Source organism: Grampus griseus (assembly GCF_964374135.1).
Source record: "Grampus griseus genome assembly, chromosome: 9".
NCBI lineage: Eukaryota > Metazoa > Chordata > Mammalia > Artiodactyla > Delphinidae > Grampus > Grampus griseus.
The window spans coordinates 10,990,404-11,009,892 of NC_139003.1; the positions used below are offsets into that span (position 1 = coordinate 10,990,404).

The following is a 19,489-nucleotide window of genomic DNA, read 5'->3' on the forward strand; positions in this document are numbered from 1 at the left end:
AAACTGAAAGCTGGGATTCACCAAAACTGTTTCCAACCAGGTGATATCATTAAACCACCGCAAACTTTCAGCAAATCATTATCCAAACCGAGCTGATAAAGGACTTAGAATTTTGAGTCATGTGGTATGGCAGCCCCTCATGGGATCAAGCCACAGACACTTTTCTGACAAATGGACTTGTTTTAGTCAATCATGTATAGACTGATGGAGTCATTCTGTGCCATTCAGAGAGGAAGCAGTTTTCAGTCATTGCTTAGCATAACCACCATGAAGCCCTCATTCTAGCAGATAAAGCCCCTTGATCCCTGCTCCCACCACCCGCCAAGTTAATTATTTAGTGAATTTTTTCAGTGCTGTGTCTTCTCTTGTCTGGCAAGCAAGTAAATAAACTTAGGAGTTTTTTTTCCTTTATCGTTCTGGTGGACATTGTTTTATTTGGTGACACACCTGATTACCCTTCCCCATCTTGATTACGGAGACAGGCTTCCAAAAGGCTTGCTGTTTTCTAAATTGTCAGCTTTCAAGAACAGTCAAGAATCTTGCATTTCCAATATGCATTATCCTGACTGCACATGTCCAGGGCAATTCAGGGGCTATCTCAGTCAGAAGTCTCTAAGATCCTGGCCTTCAGTCAGCCCAGAAGTATCCTGATTCCAATCATCTCTGAGAGTTGAAGCTGATGCTTTGACAATGATTACGTTAACTCCAAGAACTCCCAAGGACTAACTTTTCCTGCACTTACTTCTTACAGAAATCAGCCACAGAACTGCACCATCTGTTAAGAAGAGAGAAAAAACTCTTGGCTATGAACTGCTTTAATGGTGGGATGATATCCTGGAAGGGAACAGCACCTGCCCAGCACCCTCACTGATAAGCACAGTGTGGAACACCTGGTAGATGATGGCAGGTATTCTAGCGCAAGTTTTATTCTGTTTTTCTTATTGATAATTTCCAAGTTCTTCAAGTGGGCAAGTCAATACTACCTGCAGAAAGCAAGAGTATACACTGTGACAGGACATTCATTCATTACGCAAACATTTGCCAAGGATCTACTACAAGATGGGTCCTGGGCTAGGCTGGGATGAAAATGTAAATAAAACGTAGAGGTTATTACCCTTAAGAAGATTAGGAGACCTCACTCAGGTGTAGAAGCTTAACTAAGGATCTCCACAGAAGAGTCTTAAGTGCACGACAGAGGTATAGCCTGAGTGCTGTGGGAACACAGCAGTAGCAACAAACACTGAGGTATGGAAACATTTAACAGAGGAATTCATAATTGAGTTGGGTCCTAAAGAACACGTAGAGTTTGGCTAGATGGGGGATGCACGGGAAGAAGGTCTTGCTAGGTGGAGAGAAGAGCATGTGCAATGCTCTGGAGGATCAAAAAGTTTGGACACGATCAAGATTTGGCAAATTGTTTTGATTTACTGAAAGTGGGTGGGCTGGGGATTGGGGTTGTCATGGGGTCAGCTTATAAAGGACTGAGAATGCTAAACTAAGGGGTTTGAACTCTATCCTGTAGGCAGGGGAGAGCTAACTGAAATTCATCAAGTAGTCTGTGGGCACTTCCAGCCAATATGAAGTAACAAACACCATCACATTTACCCTACCATCAAACAAGTAAAAACTATACAAAATCTAGGAAAGTTATTTTCAGACATTGGACAACAGCCAATGCACAACAGTCATTCCTGAGAAAAGAAACAAATGAGCTGAGCCCTACAATAACCCCAGCATACTGTCTGGAGGAAATTCCCAGGTTGCAGGGCAGGGTTGAGGATACAGAGCTGAGAATTCAGGGAGACTAAGGTGGCTGGCAGTCACAGGATGGAGTGCTGGAAAGGAAGCACTACACAGAGAGAAGAGAGCTGCATTGAGAGGAGAACACTGCAGAAGAGACTTCAGGGGGTTCCCCTCAAATCTTCAGCTGAGTACTGGTCGCTGCATGTGTGTGGAGAAACTACCCTAGTTGGGAAAAGAACCAATGAAAAGGCAAAATCACCACTGAAGTTCACACAGTGCCAGGGATAGTCTGTATTCCTATAGCCAGAGTGGAAGAACTTTGCAATACATGATGCACTGAGTAGAGTACTCAGGATATTGCCTCAGGAATAGGGAAACTTAGCGTCAGAATGAAGGCTTCTCTGGTTCTAGGTAACACAACTTAGAAGTCAGTCTTTAAAGGATTAACGTGTTTCCAAGTAACAGAACACAGAGCAAGGCTCAACAATATATATATACACACACACATATCCGTATATATGTATTTATGTGTGTGTGTATACACACACACATATATACATGCATACATACACACCTTGTTGTATATATAGGAGATACAGATATAGATATATCTATCTATATGCACATCACCCACATATACACAACAAGGTAAAATGTCTGACATTGAATAACAACATTTCAGGACATGCAAAGAAGCAGGAAAATATGACTCATAATTAGGACGAAAGCATCTTGATAGAAACAGACCCAAAAATAGTAGACAAGAACATTCAAACAGTGATGTAAATATATTCCATATATTCAAAAAGGTAAAGAAAAATATGTGCGTGATAAGTAAAGATGTGGAGGATATAAATGAGACCCAAGTGAAATTACAGTACTATAAATGAAAAAAAATCAATGTCTTAGATGACAAATAAACTGAATGGAATTAACTACAGACACTGAAGAAGACTAGAAAACTTTAAGACACAGCAATAGAAACTCTCCTAAATGACACACAGAGAAGAAAAAGCCTGTTGAAAAAGAAAAGCAGCATAATAAAGCATCAGTGAACCATAAGACAGTTTCAAAAGGCTAAGTATAATTTGAGTCCCCAAAGAAGGGAAGAAGAAAAAGGGGAGATGGAAAAAATATTTGAAGAAATAATCGATGAAAAATCTCCCAATTTGATGGAAGCTATGAACACACAAATCCAAGAAGCTATATGAACCCCAAGCACAAAACACATTAAAATAACTACACTAAGGTACATGATAGTCAATCTGCTTAAAACCAGCGATCAAGAGAAAACTCTTAAAATCAACTAAAGACACAGGTGCAGAGAAACAAAGTTAAGAATGATAGCAGGCTTCTCTTCAGGAACAATGAAGGACAAAAGATAGTGGACCCACATCTTTAAAGCACCAAAAGGAAGAAAAACTGTCAGCCTAAAAGTCTATATATCCAGCTTTCAAAAATAAAAGGAAAATAATGACTACTCAGACATATAAATGCTGAAAACTCCATTACCAGATTTTTACCACAAGAAATGTAAAAGGAATTCCTTTAACATGGAAAATGATACCAGATGGAAATCTCTTATTTCCAAAGGAATGAATGCTTACTAATGGTGAATACGTAAGTAAATATAAAATACTATTTTTTTTATTTTAAATATTTTTTTAAGAAATAATTGTTGAAAGCAAAAATAATAACAATGTATCATGGGTTTTATAACATGTAGAAGGGTACAAAGAATGGGAAGGAAAACCGAAATAAACTGTTGTAAGATTCTTATATTTTTGTGAAATGGTATGATGTCACTTGAAGGTAAATTGTGATACACTAGACATGTGTCCCAAAAGTCCTAAAGCAATCACTAAAAAAGTCAATAAACGTTATAAATCAATGTTATTGTTCATAAGCCAACAAATGAGATAAAACTGAATCATAAAAATACCCGATTACTCAAAAATAAGGCATAAAAAGAGGAAAAGAGGAACCAAGAACATAGGTGATGAATAGAAAACAGTGGCAAGAGGATAGATTGAAACCCAACCACATCAATAATCATGATATATTATGTGTGAGTGGTCTGAACACTTAAACAATTTAAGGCAGAGACTCATATTGGATTAAAAAATCCAAAATCCACCTATATGCTGTCTACAAGAAACCCGCTCTAAATATAAGGTTGTTTGTGCTCATCTCTGAAGACTGCACCAGCCCTAAAAAGCTGCAGCTCTGCAAGGTCACGCTTTTCCTCTGAAAAGTCATGGCCTCTGGTGAATATGGACTTTACCAAAGAGGCATGCCAAGTTTCACTGTGTTCTTTACAGCAAGCACTAAAATGCCACATTTTATCCCTGGCTTCTGGCTTCCTCGGTTCTCAAAATGGCCAACACTGGGACTTCCCTGGTGGCGCAGTGGTTAAGAATCCGCCTGCCAATGCAGGGGACACGGGTTCGAGCCCTGGTCTGGGAAGATCCCACATGCCACGGAGCAACTAAGCCCGTGAGCCACAACTGCTGAGCCTGTGCTCTAGAGCCCACGAGCCACAACTACTGAAGCCTGTGCGCCTAGAGCCCGTGCTCTGCACCAAGAGAAACCACCACAGTGAGAAGCCCACACACAGCAACGAAGACACAGCACAGCCAAAAAATAATAAATAAATAAATACATTTAAACAAACAAAACAAAAACAGGGGGTGATACTATATTACCCCTTTATTAAAAGAAAAAAAAAAGGTCAACACTTTCAGGAAGCATTCCAACTTAACGGCCTTATCAAATCCTGTTAGACATCAGGTTATGAATTACCAGAAACCGTAATTTGTGCCATGAATCTGATAATCCTTTTCTTCCCCCTTCCAACTAAAACATCCATATTTTTATTCATTCATTCATCAGCCAAATAGTTAACATGTATAAGGCAGCCACTTTGCCAGATCTGTAGACACAGGTATATATTGGTGAAACAAACCACTGTAGTTTCAGTACCCATGGAGCTTAACATATAGTAGAGGAGACAGTCTGTAAATGAAAATATAAGTACATGTTGTGTTAAGAGTAGTAATAAAAACAAAGAGAAAATATTAGGCGGCGGGTGTTAAGTAGAAAATGTGGCCAGAGGACTCCTCCTTGAGAAATAACACTTAAACCAAGAGCTGGGTAGGAGCTAGCCATAAGAACCACTGAGAGAGAGAGGTTCCGGGCACAGGAATAGCATATGTAAAGACCCTGAGGCAGAAGAATGGAATATGTTCAAGATGCTTGAAGGACAAGAACAGTCACCTGAGATGAAGCAGAAATGGTGGAACCAGATCATGCAGGGCTACGGTAAGATGTTTTCATTTTCCTCTAAGTACAATGGACAGTCATTAAAGCATGTTAATAGCAGGGTGACACACATGACAATTTCCATTTTAAAACTATCTCCCTAGCCAGCCTGTGGAGAACGGATTATAATGGGACAGGAGTGGAAACAGGGCGAGAAGTTTAGCAAGTGGTCACTAAAGAACAGGCAGGAGAGGAGAGGGGCTTGGGCCAGAGTGGTGATGACCGAGGGAAGTTAAAGGATTGGAGATGTGTTTCGGAGGTTGAACTGGCTGGAATATTCTGGCACCTTATATGTAAGCTGTGAGGGAGAGTGCAGAGTCAAGGGTGATTCCAACTGGGTGGCTGAAACAAAAAGAGGTAGGCCTAGGGGTGTTACAAGTTTTGGGGTGGGAATCAGAAGTTCAGTTTGAGAATGAGGTTAAGTTTAAAAACTCTGAAAGCCATCAGTGCTTGCCCTTGCTCATGAGCCCAAACCAACTGGGCCAGCATCTCTGAGAGTTCAGATCAGAAATTATATCTCCCAACTAAAGAACATGGATCTAATATTGCCTGGTGCATCTCTACTTCCAAATATGGCTTTCCCCACCTCTGTTGCTTTTTCCTCCCTCTCCTTGGGACTGCTCTGAATGACAGCCTGACTGAATTCAGGTGGCCCAGGCAAGGCCCACACTTCCTTGGGTCAATTTAATAATGCACACAGCACCCCAGTTATAAGATAGAGACAATCAAAAGCCTTTTGCAAGGCTTCCCTGGTGGCGCAGTGGTTGAGAGTCTGCCTGCCGATGCAGGGGAGGCGGGTTCGTGCCCCGGTCCGGGAGGATCCCACGTGCCACGGAGCGGCTGGGCCCGTGAGCCATGGCCGCTGAGCCTGTGCCCCGCAGCGGGAGAGGCCACAGCAGTGAGAGGCCCACGTACCGCAAAAAAAAAAAATACCAAAAAAAAGTCTTTTGCAAGCTGAAGGCTGGGTCTAGCAGCCCATACAGTTGCTCCTTTGTCTTTCCAGCAAGCTGCATGACAGGTTTTACCAGCCTAATTATTTCTCGGTTAATCAATCTATCATTTCATCTCTCTGCCCCATTTAAACGCATGGCTTATATTTCACCATCCCCTCCTGCATGCAGAGGAAGTTGCTGCTAGCTTCTTCCCTGTACTACTGATCTTGCCCTTGACTGATATCAGGAGAAAGGAGACATTTCGAGACAAGGGCAGCCCATCTTCAATTCCAAAGAGCTGGAATTGTCACTCTAATGTGGGTGGACTTTAAAGTTTGGTGCCCCAAAGCACAGAGGAGCCTGCCGACCACGACACAGCCCCACCTTTCACACTATTCAATGGACCTGGAGGGGATGGTACCTGGGTCACAGGGTACCAGACGCACAGGCTCAAAGGCTTCAAAGCCCACGAGGACATGAGTCCATGGCCTAAAAGCACCAAAAGAACGGTCAGGACCACACCCTGGCCAGAAAGCAGAGCTCTCTTCCTGCACCATGAGGGCTCCTGGCAGAGCACTTTCTCCTGGGAGCTACGACCCTACACCTGAACACCAGAAAAGTCAGTCAAGCCGCTGGCAGAGGTGTAGCCCTGGGCCAGCAAAGGAGGAAAAACACCTTGTTCTGGGGATCTTCTAACTCTCACTAAACCTGCCCGGTTGGCCTGTCTAGCTTAGGCCCCTCCTTGATGAAGTACTTTCATTGTACACTTGCCAGCCTGGCTGCCTATTTCTGTACAATGAACAACTTTGTGGCTCCTCATGGGTTTGGGACTAAAAAAAACCATAGGTCAGATCTATCACCAAGAGATTTTTTTTTCAAAGTCTGTAAGAGGAAAAAAAAAAAGAATTAGAAGCCTTATTTCAAGTTTGCTTTTTAATTAAAAAAAAATGTAGACCTTCAAATTAAAAGTTTTTGCCAACAGGTGGAGAATAGTTCAATTACAGTATGGTCACGCAGTAAGTTCCTAAGATGGAAAAAAAATAAAGGACTCGCTTTTCACAGTACGTTTTGCAGGGAGGAATGCTCAAAATTGTATATATATATAATTAATTAAAATCATGTAGAACATATATGAAACACGGTAATGGCAGAAATACTGTAAGGAAGGGTACCAAACTGTCTACAACTGATACTGTTTGATGGAAAATTGTACTGTTTTCTTTTCTAATCATTTCTACTATTTACCAATATTTTCCTGATAAATTTGCATTCCTATTAAGAGAGACAGAGTTATTTTACTTTTAAAACAAATTAGACATAAATTCTTCTGCTTGCCTGTCAACAGCCCGCTTAAAGAAATAGATATAATTTAAATCTAAATGTTTTAAAATCACGGTCAACAAAAGGTTAAGAGTGCTACGCTATTTCTGTCAATTACATTAACTGAATCCAGGAAAACTACACTTGTGGTCAAAACACTGGGATTAATATATAGATATATATATATGTATACACGTCTATGTATATATGTACGTGTAGGTATGTACACATGTATTTTTTACTTTTAATTTTGAGATAATTGTAGTTTCACGTGAAGTGTTAAGAAATCATACAGAGAGATCTCATATCTGCTTCCCCCAGTGGAAACATCTTGTATCACACCAGGAAACTGATATTGGCACAATCCCCAGACCTTATTCAGATTTCACCAGTTTCACACACACTCATTTGTGTGTGTACACGTATATACACTTGACCCTTGAACAACGCAGAGGTCGGGGCACCAGCCCTCTGCACAGTCGAAAATCCATGTATAACTCACAGTTGGCCTCTGTATCCGTGGCTCTTCCTTATCTGAGATTTCACCTCTGCGGATTCAACCAACTACGGATCATGCGGTCCTATGGTATTTACTATTTTAAAACATCTGCACATATGTGGACCTGTGCGGTTCAAACCCGTGTTGTTCAAGGGTCAACTCTGTTTAGTCCTATGCAATTTTATCTTACGTGTAGACTCATGCGATCACCCCCACGGTCAAGGCTCAGAACGGCTCCATCACTGTTGCTCCCTTGTACAGCCATAGCCACCTACTCCCCACGCTACCCTCTAATTCCCGGCAATGGTGATCAACTTCTGGTCAACGAACAATCATTGATCCCCATGTGCAAACCACCATGCCAAGCCCTGGAGGATCTTTTTTTTTTTTTTTACTTTTTAAAACTACTTTGTTGAGTTCTGACTGACATTTGAAACATCATACGTATGGGATGTATACAACTCTATGAGTTTGGGGATAAATACATGACCATGAAACCATCACTATCATCAAGTCCGTTAACATTTCCATCACCTCCCAAAGTTCCCTCGCACCCCTTTATCATTATTATTGTGTGTGGGATAAGAACACTTAATATAAGATCTACCCTGTAGCCACTTTTATATATACAATACATACTGTTAGCTCCAGGCACCATGCTGTACATTAGATCTCCAGAACTTATCCTGTATAACTGAAACTTTGTACCTTTTTTCACACACACACACACACACACACACACACAATGTATTTTATTTTTACAAGAGATAAATAGACTGACACCAAGCACTGTAAATGGATGACCACAACAAAAGCAACAATGATTGCAATTACCACACACGAAACACACTCACACTATGTCATAATATTGACATTCAGTTCCCTGGAGGATCTTGATGCAAATATAAATGACATAAACAGGAAAGCCTACTGGTTAGGAGTATGGCCGGGAACCAGACCAACCGGGTTCAGATCTTGGGTGTGCCACCTAGCAGCTGTGTGATCTGTGGCAAAGCACTTAAGCTCCCTGTGTCACAGCTCCTTCTTCGATAAAATGGGGCTAACCATAGAACCTTAGAGGGCTGTCGTGAGCATTCAATGACTTGATATCTGTAGAGCAAGTAGAAAGCGCCTGGCGTGAACAGATGTATGTTAACACATGTAAGAGCTCACCATCCGGTGGAGAACATACAGAGCTCTCATCAGGTCAGCCTGTGTTAGGTGATGTAATATCAAGGTAAGCACAGCACAGTGGGAGGATACAGGAAGGAGCAGTTCCTCCTGGCGGTGGAAAGCTAAGATAGGCTTCACAGGAAAGAGATTATTTGGGTTGGGCTTTCAAGTATGAGTAAGACTTTAACAGAAATAAAAGGGAAGGGACGATGTTCCAGGCCTATAAAACGATGTGCTCTGTGGTCCCGAGGCATGAGAAGGCGGGGGCCATTCTGAGAGAGGCCCACAAGATTGGAACGAGAGGACACCATGAGGAGACTAGACGAGGGTCTGTGAGTGGGGTGAGAGGAGAAGGGAAGGACAGCAGCCACAGATGCAGAATGAGGGAAGGCCGGGGCTGGGTTTGGAGCGGGTCTTGAATGCCAGGCTATAGTTAGCATTACAGCTTTGCAATCCTGGAGAAGGCCAGAACAGAGCAGAAAGAAGACAGTCTGTCTCCAGAACATGGGTACATCAGGAGGGGATTAGAATGCAAGGGAAAGTACTTTGTAAATTACAAAACACACAAGCAATAGTGATTTATTAGGAGGACGGCCTGATTAAAAACTAGCAGCAGCCACGTTGCTTAGACACAGTCACTATTCTTGTTAGATGCATAAAAACTTGGGAGTCTGGGGCACAGGGATTACAAGTGCTCAGGCTCACTCATGCCAGAACCTGTTTTCTCCCCGCCAGGGCAGTTTCTGCTCCAGCCAGGTGTTCTCAATGCCCGTCACCTCCAACCAGCCTTTCCCGGGGTTTCCAAAGGAAGCAGCTGTGCAGAGACTTCGGCAACTCCCAGTGTCTCCCCCGTCACTGGCACCCTCAGCTCTGTCATGGTGAGCCCACAGCGTTTATCTGATCATCCGGCCAAGGACCTCCTTCGGGCTCAGGACGTCCTGGTCCCCGAACCTGTGATGAGCTCCGGTTTCCCTTTGCCCTCCCCTGCCTTGGATGGAGCTTCGCCTCCTGGTTGTTTCCTGGGGCCTTTACCTCCCGTGTTTGCTGGGACTGTGATCTCCCGACCCAGGGCCCGTTCAGATTTCTGCCTTTTCACAACCGTATTCTTGCCTCTGGTCCCAGGATTTCCAATGACCTGTTGCTGCCTACTCCCAGGAGTGGCATGCAGGACAAGAATGTGTCTCCTCTTTGAAAAATTTTCTCAGTCAACCACCTTCTACTGGTTATTTTTCTCATTATAGAGAGGGAGGGAGGAAGGACAAAGAATCTATTTCACTTGCTTAAACTCATTGTACGGTTGGTTAACTCTACACAGAATGGGAAAAACAAAAGATTAATTATACCCTTTAGTAGCATCAGACCTGTTCCTCTTTGTTGTCATTCTATCCATGAGAAGAAAAAGATGTTGGAATAACTGGCGCTTGCTAAGAGGGTGGAAGTGGTGGTTTATAGTTTGGCTCTGAAAACTAAGGACAACCTCCTCCCCTCCACGCACTGCCCCCCCAAAATAATCCTTCCCTCTAAACAAGGTTGGTCTATGACCATGCCTTAAGATCACGAAGATGCCATGGACCAAGTCGTAGAAATAAATATTTCCAAGTACCCCTAAAACAGTATCTTTTTGTCCTCCCAATAAAGAGCAGTCCCCCTTCCCTATCTGAAAGATAGCACTCTACACAGCATATATCATAAGTACAATCCCTTTTCAACCAAACACGTCAAGACGCTATCCCAAGCCTTCTTAGACCAAATTCACTTGCAGCCGCTAAATCAAATTTTCATGTAAATAAAGAAAACGATATCATTTGTAAAAAAAAAAAACACACACACACAAAACGACAAGGCAAGAATATCAAGACTGAGGAAGGGAGGAAAGAAAGAAACAAAGAGGAGGAAAGCTTCGATTTCTCTCATGTCAGAGCCCAGGCCCAACAAATTCAATTATTTATGTGTTTAGAAAATGCCAACATCTTCAATTCCTTAAGTCTCAGAGCAAACCCTTTTATACAGTCAGACTCTGTATCTTTCAGAGTTTTATGTAAGGGTGGTGTCCAGTCTATGGGTGATTTGAGTCTTTGCTTTTCTGACCTTCACCCAGGCAGAGGGCAAAGAGACGGCGAGAGGAAATTCAACATAAGTGATGGCAGGGAAGGATGATTTATTCTTAATTTAATGAGATAGGATAACCTATTAAGAAATTAATTGTGACCCACTTTCACTGCAGCAGACACCTCAGTAAAGGACAACAGGTCATCTCCTTCCCCGACAAAGTCCCCCACCATCCACTTGCCCTATCTCCATCCCCGGGGATGGTTTTAGTTGACTTTGTTTCTGCACGAACCCGTGTTGGTTTTAGTTGACTTTGTTTCTGCACGAACCCGTGTCCCCTGCATCGGCAGGCGGACTCCCAACCACTGCGCCACCAGGGAAGCCCAGCAAGCCACATTTTAAACAAATTCCCTAAGAAATTCTAATCCAGGGTGTCAACACTCCTTGAAAAACACTAGGTCAAAAGAGACATTAAAACTGGAATACTTGGGTGTGGGAAGCAGGAGAGCTGAGGCTTCAGAGGAAAGAACCAGACCTCAGAAGCCTCCTCTCCTGGTTAGGGAGGTTGGTTTTTATCACACAGGCAGGCAAGGGCCACTTCAGGGTTTAAGCAGGGCTGTGACATGGTAAGAATGCCTCTCCCTTAAACTTCAGCTCAAAGCTCATGTGTCACCCTCTCCAAGAAAGCCTTTCCTGCCCCACCCCCAATCCGAGTCCAGCAGAGCTTCCTGCTCCTCTATGCATCCTTCTAACTCACCACCGACCTCCTCGTATGGACACTGTCCATTTACTTGCGTCACTGTTCTAACCCCCTCTCTGCCAGTAAGCTTGTGCAGGCAGGAAGTGACCTGCGCACAGTGCCCAGCACACGGTAGGTGTCCTGTAAATGTTTAAGCAAGCAGACGATTGCATTCCATTTACCGCCACGTCACCACCAAATGATGATGTTCCACAAAGAAAGCAACTTCACTGCCCCCCATTCCTTGCTCACATGGCCTAGAATGCTTCCTTTCTAGCTGAAACTGGGCCCTATTTTTAAACCCCTCATTTATTAGAGGATATTAGTCTTATAGGAGTCAGAATGAAACACCAGGTGCCTGGAATTTTGGTCATGTTGTCACGGAGTTAATTCGTTTATAATTTTTATATTTCAGAAAGAACTGGTAATATCTTCAAAGTTCATGTGTGTAGGCCAAGCCCCTGAAAGGCATTTAAGGCACAGGGAAACTTACCAATAGGTGATTACAGCGGGAAAGCACGTGGCGTCCAGAGTCTTTTAAATCCTAAAAGCAAAACACCTGATTTCTATTCTGACCACCCCCACCCCCAAACAGCACCAAGCACCTGTTTCAATCTGGCCAGCGCCTCCCACTCAAGGGCAGATGGAAGGAAGAGGCCATGAGGATTTTAAATCCTGAAATTATGTTATAAAGCAAGAAACATTCCAGGAACTGGGAGTCGTAAAGATCACACCTGTGAGATCTCCCTTATGCGACGCTCCTTCATTCTCGGCCAGAAAAACTGATATCAAGTGGGTGGAAACATGAGACAAAACTTTGACGAGCTAGTGCTTTCTCCCGGCTTACCTGCGGCCTCCCGTGCGCGTACAACTGCGTCCCATTCAAGAGGTGTCCACTTCACCCTGCAGCCTGGGTTCTTCCAGCTCGCTTTCATCCTCGAGGACAGCTCCGTGCTCTACGGACCTTCCAATCAGCATGGCGTCTTGGGGGCTCATTAATCCTGAGGCTTGGGGAAACCTCAATGATGCAGCTGGGAGACAGGGAACCCTTGTTAAGGGTTTGGAGCTCCCTTGATAAGTGGCTCCCCAAGTCGCCTTCCACAGGAAGGACTCTGTCTCCAAGGCCAAAGGCGCCACCAAGTCCAGCCCAGGGAGCCGGCCACCCTCCCCCAGCCGAACGCCCCGGCCCTCTAGGGCGAGCTTCCCGACCGCGACCCAGTAGGCGGGCTCTCGCCCACGCCCCGCGTGCAACCCCCACCCACCGGGGAGGGGCCGCAGCGGAGCCCGCACCTGCCCCGGCTTGGGCCTCGGCGGGGGCGGGAAGCGGCGTGGCCCCCGGGCCTCCGCAGCCCGCAGCTGCCCCAGGCACCGCCCTCCCGAGTGGGCCTCGCCGGCGGCGGGGTGAGGGCGCGGACCCCCCACGCTCGCAGCTCCGCACACCTGCCCGAGCGCGAGGCTTCATTAGGCGGCGCGCAAAAGCAGTCCGACGGCCGCGTGCTGGAGTCCAGGCAATGGAGCTCAGCTCGGAGCGCGGCCCGGAGCCGCGGGGTGAGTGCGCGGGGGCCTGAGGGGCTGGGGCCCAGCGGCAGGCCGAGGGTAGGGGGTTGGAGGGGAGTTGAGAGGGGCTGGACGGGGCGGGGGGGCCAGGGAGCCCACCACGCCGCGCCCCCCATCCTTGGCGTTCGGATCTCCGAGGATGAAGGGAAGAAAAGCAGGGCCGTGATTCTTCTGCTCTAGGTTCCCACACCCATCACCTTTCTTACCGGGGCCTATCACCCGGATACGTCGCATTTATTGAGCACCTACTGTGTACCGGGTTTGCTAGGCTACGAGCGCCCCTAAAATGCTGTAAAACCGGTGTGTCCCTCCTTCCCCGTTTCACCATCCAGCCTCAGCGCTTCATGCCACCATAAAGGCCTGCAAAGCCCCTTCACCAGCTTGTACCCTAGGAAACAATCTGACAAAGCGCCTTAGCCCATGACCTACAGCTTTCTCACACATCGTTAGAAAGTCATTCCTTAAGACAGCCTATCTCATGCAACTTTCATTAAAAAAAAGAAACTCGCTCTTAGTAGTGAGCATCCTCTTAAAAATGTTCCAATTTAGTTAGAAATGATAAAGCAGCTCCTTGAGCTGAGACGGTTTGGGATCTGGAGGTTATGAGTAAGTTGGGAGGGGAATGGGGGCGGGGTTGGTGACCCCAGGAAGGACTCTGTCTAGTGGTCAAGAGCACGGCGCTGTGTGAGCTTGGGCAAACCGCTCAACTTTGTCATCCACGTTTCTCCATATTAGAATGAGCTATACATATGCCTTCCTCACAAGGATTAAATGCATGCTGGACTAATCTTTGAAAGGTGCCTAGCGCAATGCCTGGGACATGGTAAACTGATGAATCAGTCATAGCTCAGAGAAGGACAGACAAGCTTGGAGGATGAGTGCCAGCCAGGTCACTCTTCCTTACCTGTAAAAGGAGGGCGCTCACCTGGGCCCGAGGCCCCTGAGTGAGGTTCTGCTTTGCAGGGAGGGGACGGGGGTGTGCATGAGGGAGAGGAGGGCGGCCGAGGACACAGTGAGTTCTGTGGGAGGTCAGGGTGGACATTCCTGTTAGCTCCTTTGATGTCCTCGCCTGGGCTCCTGGAGACCACTCCATCCCGCCGCGTCCCTGCTCTGAGCACTGATGCCTGTGTCTGCCGCAGGAACGAGATCCAGTCTGAGAAACAGCAGTCTCCATCGATTCCTCTCCCTCTTCCCAGAGTCCACGCCAACATGTGTCCCCTAGAAACCCCTGAATAGATGCCTGTCCCTCAAACTCACATTCCAGGTCTCGGGGAGAAAACAGGGAACTCACAGAGAGTAAGTTCCCCCCAAATTAGGACTGCACGCCTATCGTCTAGGTGCGCGAGCTCAGGCTCCTCGTGGCTGCATCCATTTGCCTTTGCGTTTCCAAGCTGTGGGATCATCTAATTTGACCCTCACAGTAGCAGAGTTAGGAAGGTACGCCTGGAATGATTACCGCATTTGATAAGCGGACAAATTAAAGCTTCAGATCAAACAGAACACCCGTCGCAGACCAGGAAGCAGCACGCCCTCCTGGTCCAGGCTGTTCGTTCTCCTGAGCTAAGGTCAGCGGGTGCTGGCTCTCCACAGGTCAGGAGGGCGGAGACAAGCCCCCGGCTGCCAGGCTAGAGGAGGAGGAACCCCTGCAGAGTTCAGCCCCCCACATTCGGGAAGCCCCAAGTGAGGACGTGCCCCTCTCCTGCGCTGCTCCCGGGGAGAAGCAGCCATCAGAGGCCCCTGGAGAAGTAGCTGGGGCCGGTGCTGGGAGAGCCTGCCAGCGCCAGGGCTCAGGGGCTCTCCGCAAAGACAGAGCCCTGGGCCCACCTAGACCCCAGCCTCAGGGGGAAGGGCATCCTCTCCCGGTGAGAGAGGGGAAGCTGGGGAAGAGGCCCTACTCTCCAGCCACCGGTAAGCAGAAAAAGCCTAACGCTGTGGGTCTGGACTCCACGGCATCTCCCAGTGTCGCTAACCCAGCCCGGGCCACGTACAACCCAGTGCCTTGTGGGTCAGGCCGGGGCTCCTGCCATCTGGCCAACCTCCTCAGCACGTTGGCCCAGAACAGCCAAAACACAGACCAGAAGAAGTCCCCGGATGTGACCTGCCAAGGCCGGAAAAAGACGCGGACTCTATACCGCTCGGGTAGGTCCCTGAAGGCGAGCGGAAACCTAGGGGACCTGGCCTCATCTCTGGGAAAGCTGGGCTCAACAGAGCATGCAGCAGCCCCAGGAGAGAGGAGTGTGGTTGGTTTGTACATCACCTTGGCCGGGTCCTCTCTTGACCTGTGCAGGCCATGACCTCTGATCTCAGAGGGAAAGGTTGGGTTTTCTCATCAGAATATGAAATTGGGCCCAGGGTAGAAGGGGCAGGAAAGTAAACACCACACAGTTCCCTGCCACAAAGCCTGAGAGACAGGAGGCCCCAGCCCGATGGGGAGCTTAGTCGCAGGGCTCTGGGGAGGCCCTCGGGTTGGGGACAGCGGTCCCCTCTGGAGGGTATCTGTTTTTCTCCTCTGCTTCCGCATCACTGGTGTTCATCCTCAAGCCAGTGTTTTCTTCTTCCAGACCAGCTGGAGGAGCTAGAAAAGCTCTTCCAAGAAGACCACTATCCAGACAGCGATAAGCGCCGGGAGATTGCCCAGACGGTGGGAGTCACCCCCCAGCGCATCATGGTAAGGGTACTTGCCCTCAGTCTCGGGGTGGAGGAGAACCCACGCGCCGGCACTCTGGGAGAGCCAAACAAGTACTCAGCACCTCCCGGACAGGGGCTGGGGTGAGGCCTCAGATGGGGCTGTGTTCTTGCCTGTTTCCACGCTGCCACAGCCTTAGAATATGGGAAGAGCAAAGTGCCTCAGAGGCCATCTCGATGAACCTTTCCCTGCCAGCCTGAGCGCTGCAGTGACCTCCTACAGTCACGGAGACATCGTGGGACAGCAGGACTGAGCCTCAGGCTCTACCCTGTTTCTCAAGCTCCTCGGGTGTCTCTCCCCTACAGGTGTGGTTCCAGAACCGCCGGGCAAAGTGGCGAAAAGTGGAGAAAATGACCGGGAAGGAGAGCACGGACGCTGCTGCTGGCCCTGCCCTCAGCCCCGCCAGCAACCAGTGCAGGTAAGCCTTTCTCCTCTTCCGGGCCCATCCCCGTGGGCAGGAATTGGGGGCTAAGCTGGGATCCTGGGCTCTAGGGGGAGAAGGGACTGGAAGGCTGGGCGTAGGGAGTTGTTGGCTAATAGAGGGATTTTGACTGCATGAGGTTGGGAAGTTGCCCAGTGCCTTGTAGGAGGCACAGTTTGGAAATCTGGGTCCCTTTCCCTACACTGAAGCCCCAGTCTGAATCCAGGGACTGCCCGAGCTACAGTCTTCGCTCGTCTCCCTCTAGTTCTGCAGCCGGACCGCCACCTGCTGTGCCCGCGGACCGGGAGCCTGGGACCTTCGCTCAGGAGTCCCCGCTGGATCCCCTTCCAGGTGAGCTGACCGCCTTCCGAGGGTTGTCTGGGGAATACAGCGGCGCGGAAGACAGCAGAGTCAAAGGGCTGTTTCTTGAAAGACCTGGGAGTGGCCGGAGCTCCCCACGGTTTCGTTCAGGGGGACCCGGGCTTTGTGCACTTGGACCAGCGCTGCCAAGGCTGCCCCCCACTTTCGTACTCTTACAACCCCCCTTTGACCTCTGTTCCTAGAGCCCCCCATGCTGCTGACATCTGACCAGACTCTGGCCCCGACCCAACAGAGTGAGGGTGCCCAGAGGGTGGAAGTGACCCCACCACTCTTCAGCCCCCCACCTGTCCGAAGAGCCAACCTTCCTTTCCCCCTCGGCCCCGTGCACACCTCCCAGCTGATGTCTTTGCTGCTGGATACCCCAGGCAACGAGAGCAGCCGCAAGGATGGCCCTTGTGGGTCGTGGGGGACAAGGTACGCAACCTAATGGCGGCGGTACTTGACTTATCCTGGGGGAGGTACGGGAGGAGGAAAGATAGATGGAGCTTGGGAGGGGGGAGGGTGACTGAGAGAAGCAAGGAGTAGTAAATGTGGCGAGGATTAAAAGGGTAAGTGGATTGGGGTGCGAAGGATCTAGGACATGACAGCAGTAGCACAGGAACGAGGATGAGAAGCTAGAGCAGGAGAGAGAACAGGAGGTGGCAGGTCTGGGGTCGTGGGGATGGGGGAGGGGAGCCTCGCTGCGCGGTAGGAATGGGGCCGCCCCCCGAGCCGCACAAAATACTCCTCTGGGGGCTTCCCTGGTGGCGCAGTGGTTGAGAGTCCGCCTGCCGATGCAGGGGACGCGGGTTCGTGCCCCGGTCCGGGAAGATCCCACATGCCGCGGGGCGGCTGGGCCCGTGAGCCATGGCCGCTGAGCCTGTGCCCCGCAGCGGGAGAGGCCACAGCAGTGAGAAGCCCGCGTACGGCAAAAAAAAAAAAAAAAAAAAAAAATACTCCTCTGTCTCTCTCAGTGTCACGCCACCCCCCACCTGCTCGTACTTGGAGGAGCTGGAACCCCAGGAATATCAACCCAGCAGCCAGCCAGGACCGTTCCAGTTCTCCCAGACTCCACAGAGCCAGCTTTTCCAACACCCCCAGCCCCAGTTTCCATACCTGCACCCCTTCCCCTTCCACATGCCCAGCTCCCTGACCCCTCCACTGCTGGAAGACTCTCTGTCTGCATTGTCCTATGGCCCCAGCGGGGGCACATCCCAGGGCTACTTCCCGGGCCCTCCCTCAGGGCAGATCCTGCTGCAGCCACCCGCTGGGAACATGGGTGAGTCGGGGCTGGCACAGAAAGGGGCCTCTGGTGACTGAGGACGGTGAGAAGGGAGAGAGCCTCGTGAGCTGGAGGGAAGGCGTGGGGTGAGTGAATCACTGTTACTTACAGAAAGCCCGCTTGTCCTTATGAAGCTCTCCTTCCTCCAGTTTCTCGGAGGTTTCAGAGCAGAGTAAGACTCAGCAAGAGAGCTTTGGAGTGAGGAAACGCAAAGTTTAAAGTCCAGCTCAGCTCTGGGCTCTCCTGAGGTTCCTGGATTCTGAAACGGGGATAATATTCCCGTATCTTAGAGGGCTTGCTGAAGATTAGGAACCACAGGTGAGGAATACTTGGCACGGGATAGGTGGGAGCTGATGTGAGTATCCGATGGGCCACCTGGACCCTGAAATCCTGGAAGTGACCATCTTAGGAGGACTCAGTTCCAGCAGAAGGGGAAGAAAGATGCTGGTTCCCAGTCTCCTGCCTGCGCGAGAGGGCACTCACTCGGCCTGACCCACGGTCCCCTTTGTGTCACTGTTACCCAGACGTAGGACCTCGAGACAGGAGCCCGCCTGCTGCTGAGGGGAGACTCGCTCCAGGGTCTTAACCCGTGTTTCTGTGGAGCAGGGAGGGGACTCTGTCACAGAACACGTTGAACGTGGTTGGTACCCGTCATCCTACTTACTCTTTGTTTTGCTCTTTGATCCCACAGGTACAGTCCCCTGGAATGACCCCTGCTTGCCAGACCTGCCCTTCCCCAGTTCCTTCTGTCCACCAGCTCTGGGGGGCCCCCCGGGAGGGGACGGCTACTTCCTGGATCTGTTTGCAGCCCCTTGTGCTCAGGCTTCGAGCAGGCAGTCTTCTCCAGGCCTCACCCGGCTTCCTGAAGGGACCAGGGCCAGCGCGGAGCCCCTACTCAGCAAGGCCCAAGAGGAGCTGCCCACCGCCGCTGTGGAGCTGCCCTCAGCCCCCGAGGAGGGCCGAGAGGAAGACCAGACCGGCCATGGCCCCTAGTGCCGGGGCCGAGGAGTGAAGAGGCCCCCCTGCTGGGGAGGGTTGGGACGCCCCAGAGTAGACGGCGGGTGAAGTGTTAGGAAAGACTGGAGTCTATGGATGGGGGTGGAAGTAGGGCATTTCCCCCTTTGTGGACTCATCTTTCCGGACACTGATTTGGGAAGGAAGAGGCCTGGCCCTGCCCTTTTCCCCACACCTCTGGATGGTGGCCCTGAAGAAAGAGGGTGGCCTGTGTCACCTCCGAAGTTTGTATCCGTTTGTTTTCTTGCCTCGCTACGCAGATGAGCCACAGTGTCCACTGTAAGCAGTAAACTAGTCCACCCTTGGGTTTCTCTCTGTAATGACGCGTCTCCCCGCTCACGCCAGTGAAGAGCGCCGTGCTGGTCACTGCTTTCCACTCGGCTGACCAGCTGT

At 49.0% G+C, this 19,489-nt stretch overlaps 1 protein-coding gene across 1 annotated transcript; it reads left to right on the plus strand.

Annotated features, from left to right (window-relative positions):
• Positions 1–4,994: 4,994 nt before the first annotated feature.
• On the plus strand, positions 4,995–19,075 carry NOBOX (NOBOX oogenesis homeobox; the record flags this gene model as incomplete). The annotated part of the gene is made up of 10 exons (XM_082661369.1): positions 4,995–5,064; positions 9,724–9,866; positions 12,971–13,328; positions 14,924–15,472; positions 15,895–16,001; positions 16,325–16,437; positions 16,706–16,791; positions 17,004–17,235; positions 17,775–18,079; positions 18,774–19,075. 10 exons carry the CDS (start codon positions 4,995–4,997, stop codon positions 19,073–19,075), a joined length of 2,265 nt encoding a protein of 754 aa, XP_082517495.1.
• Between the last annotated feature and the right edge of the window lie 414 nt (positions 19,076–19,489).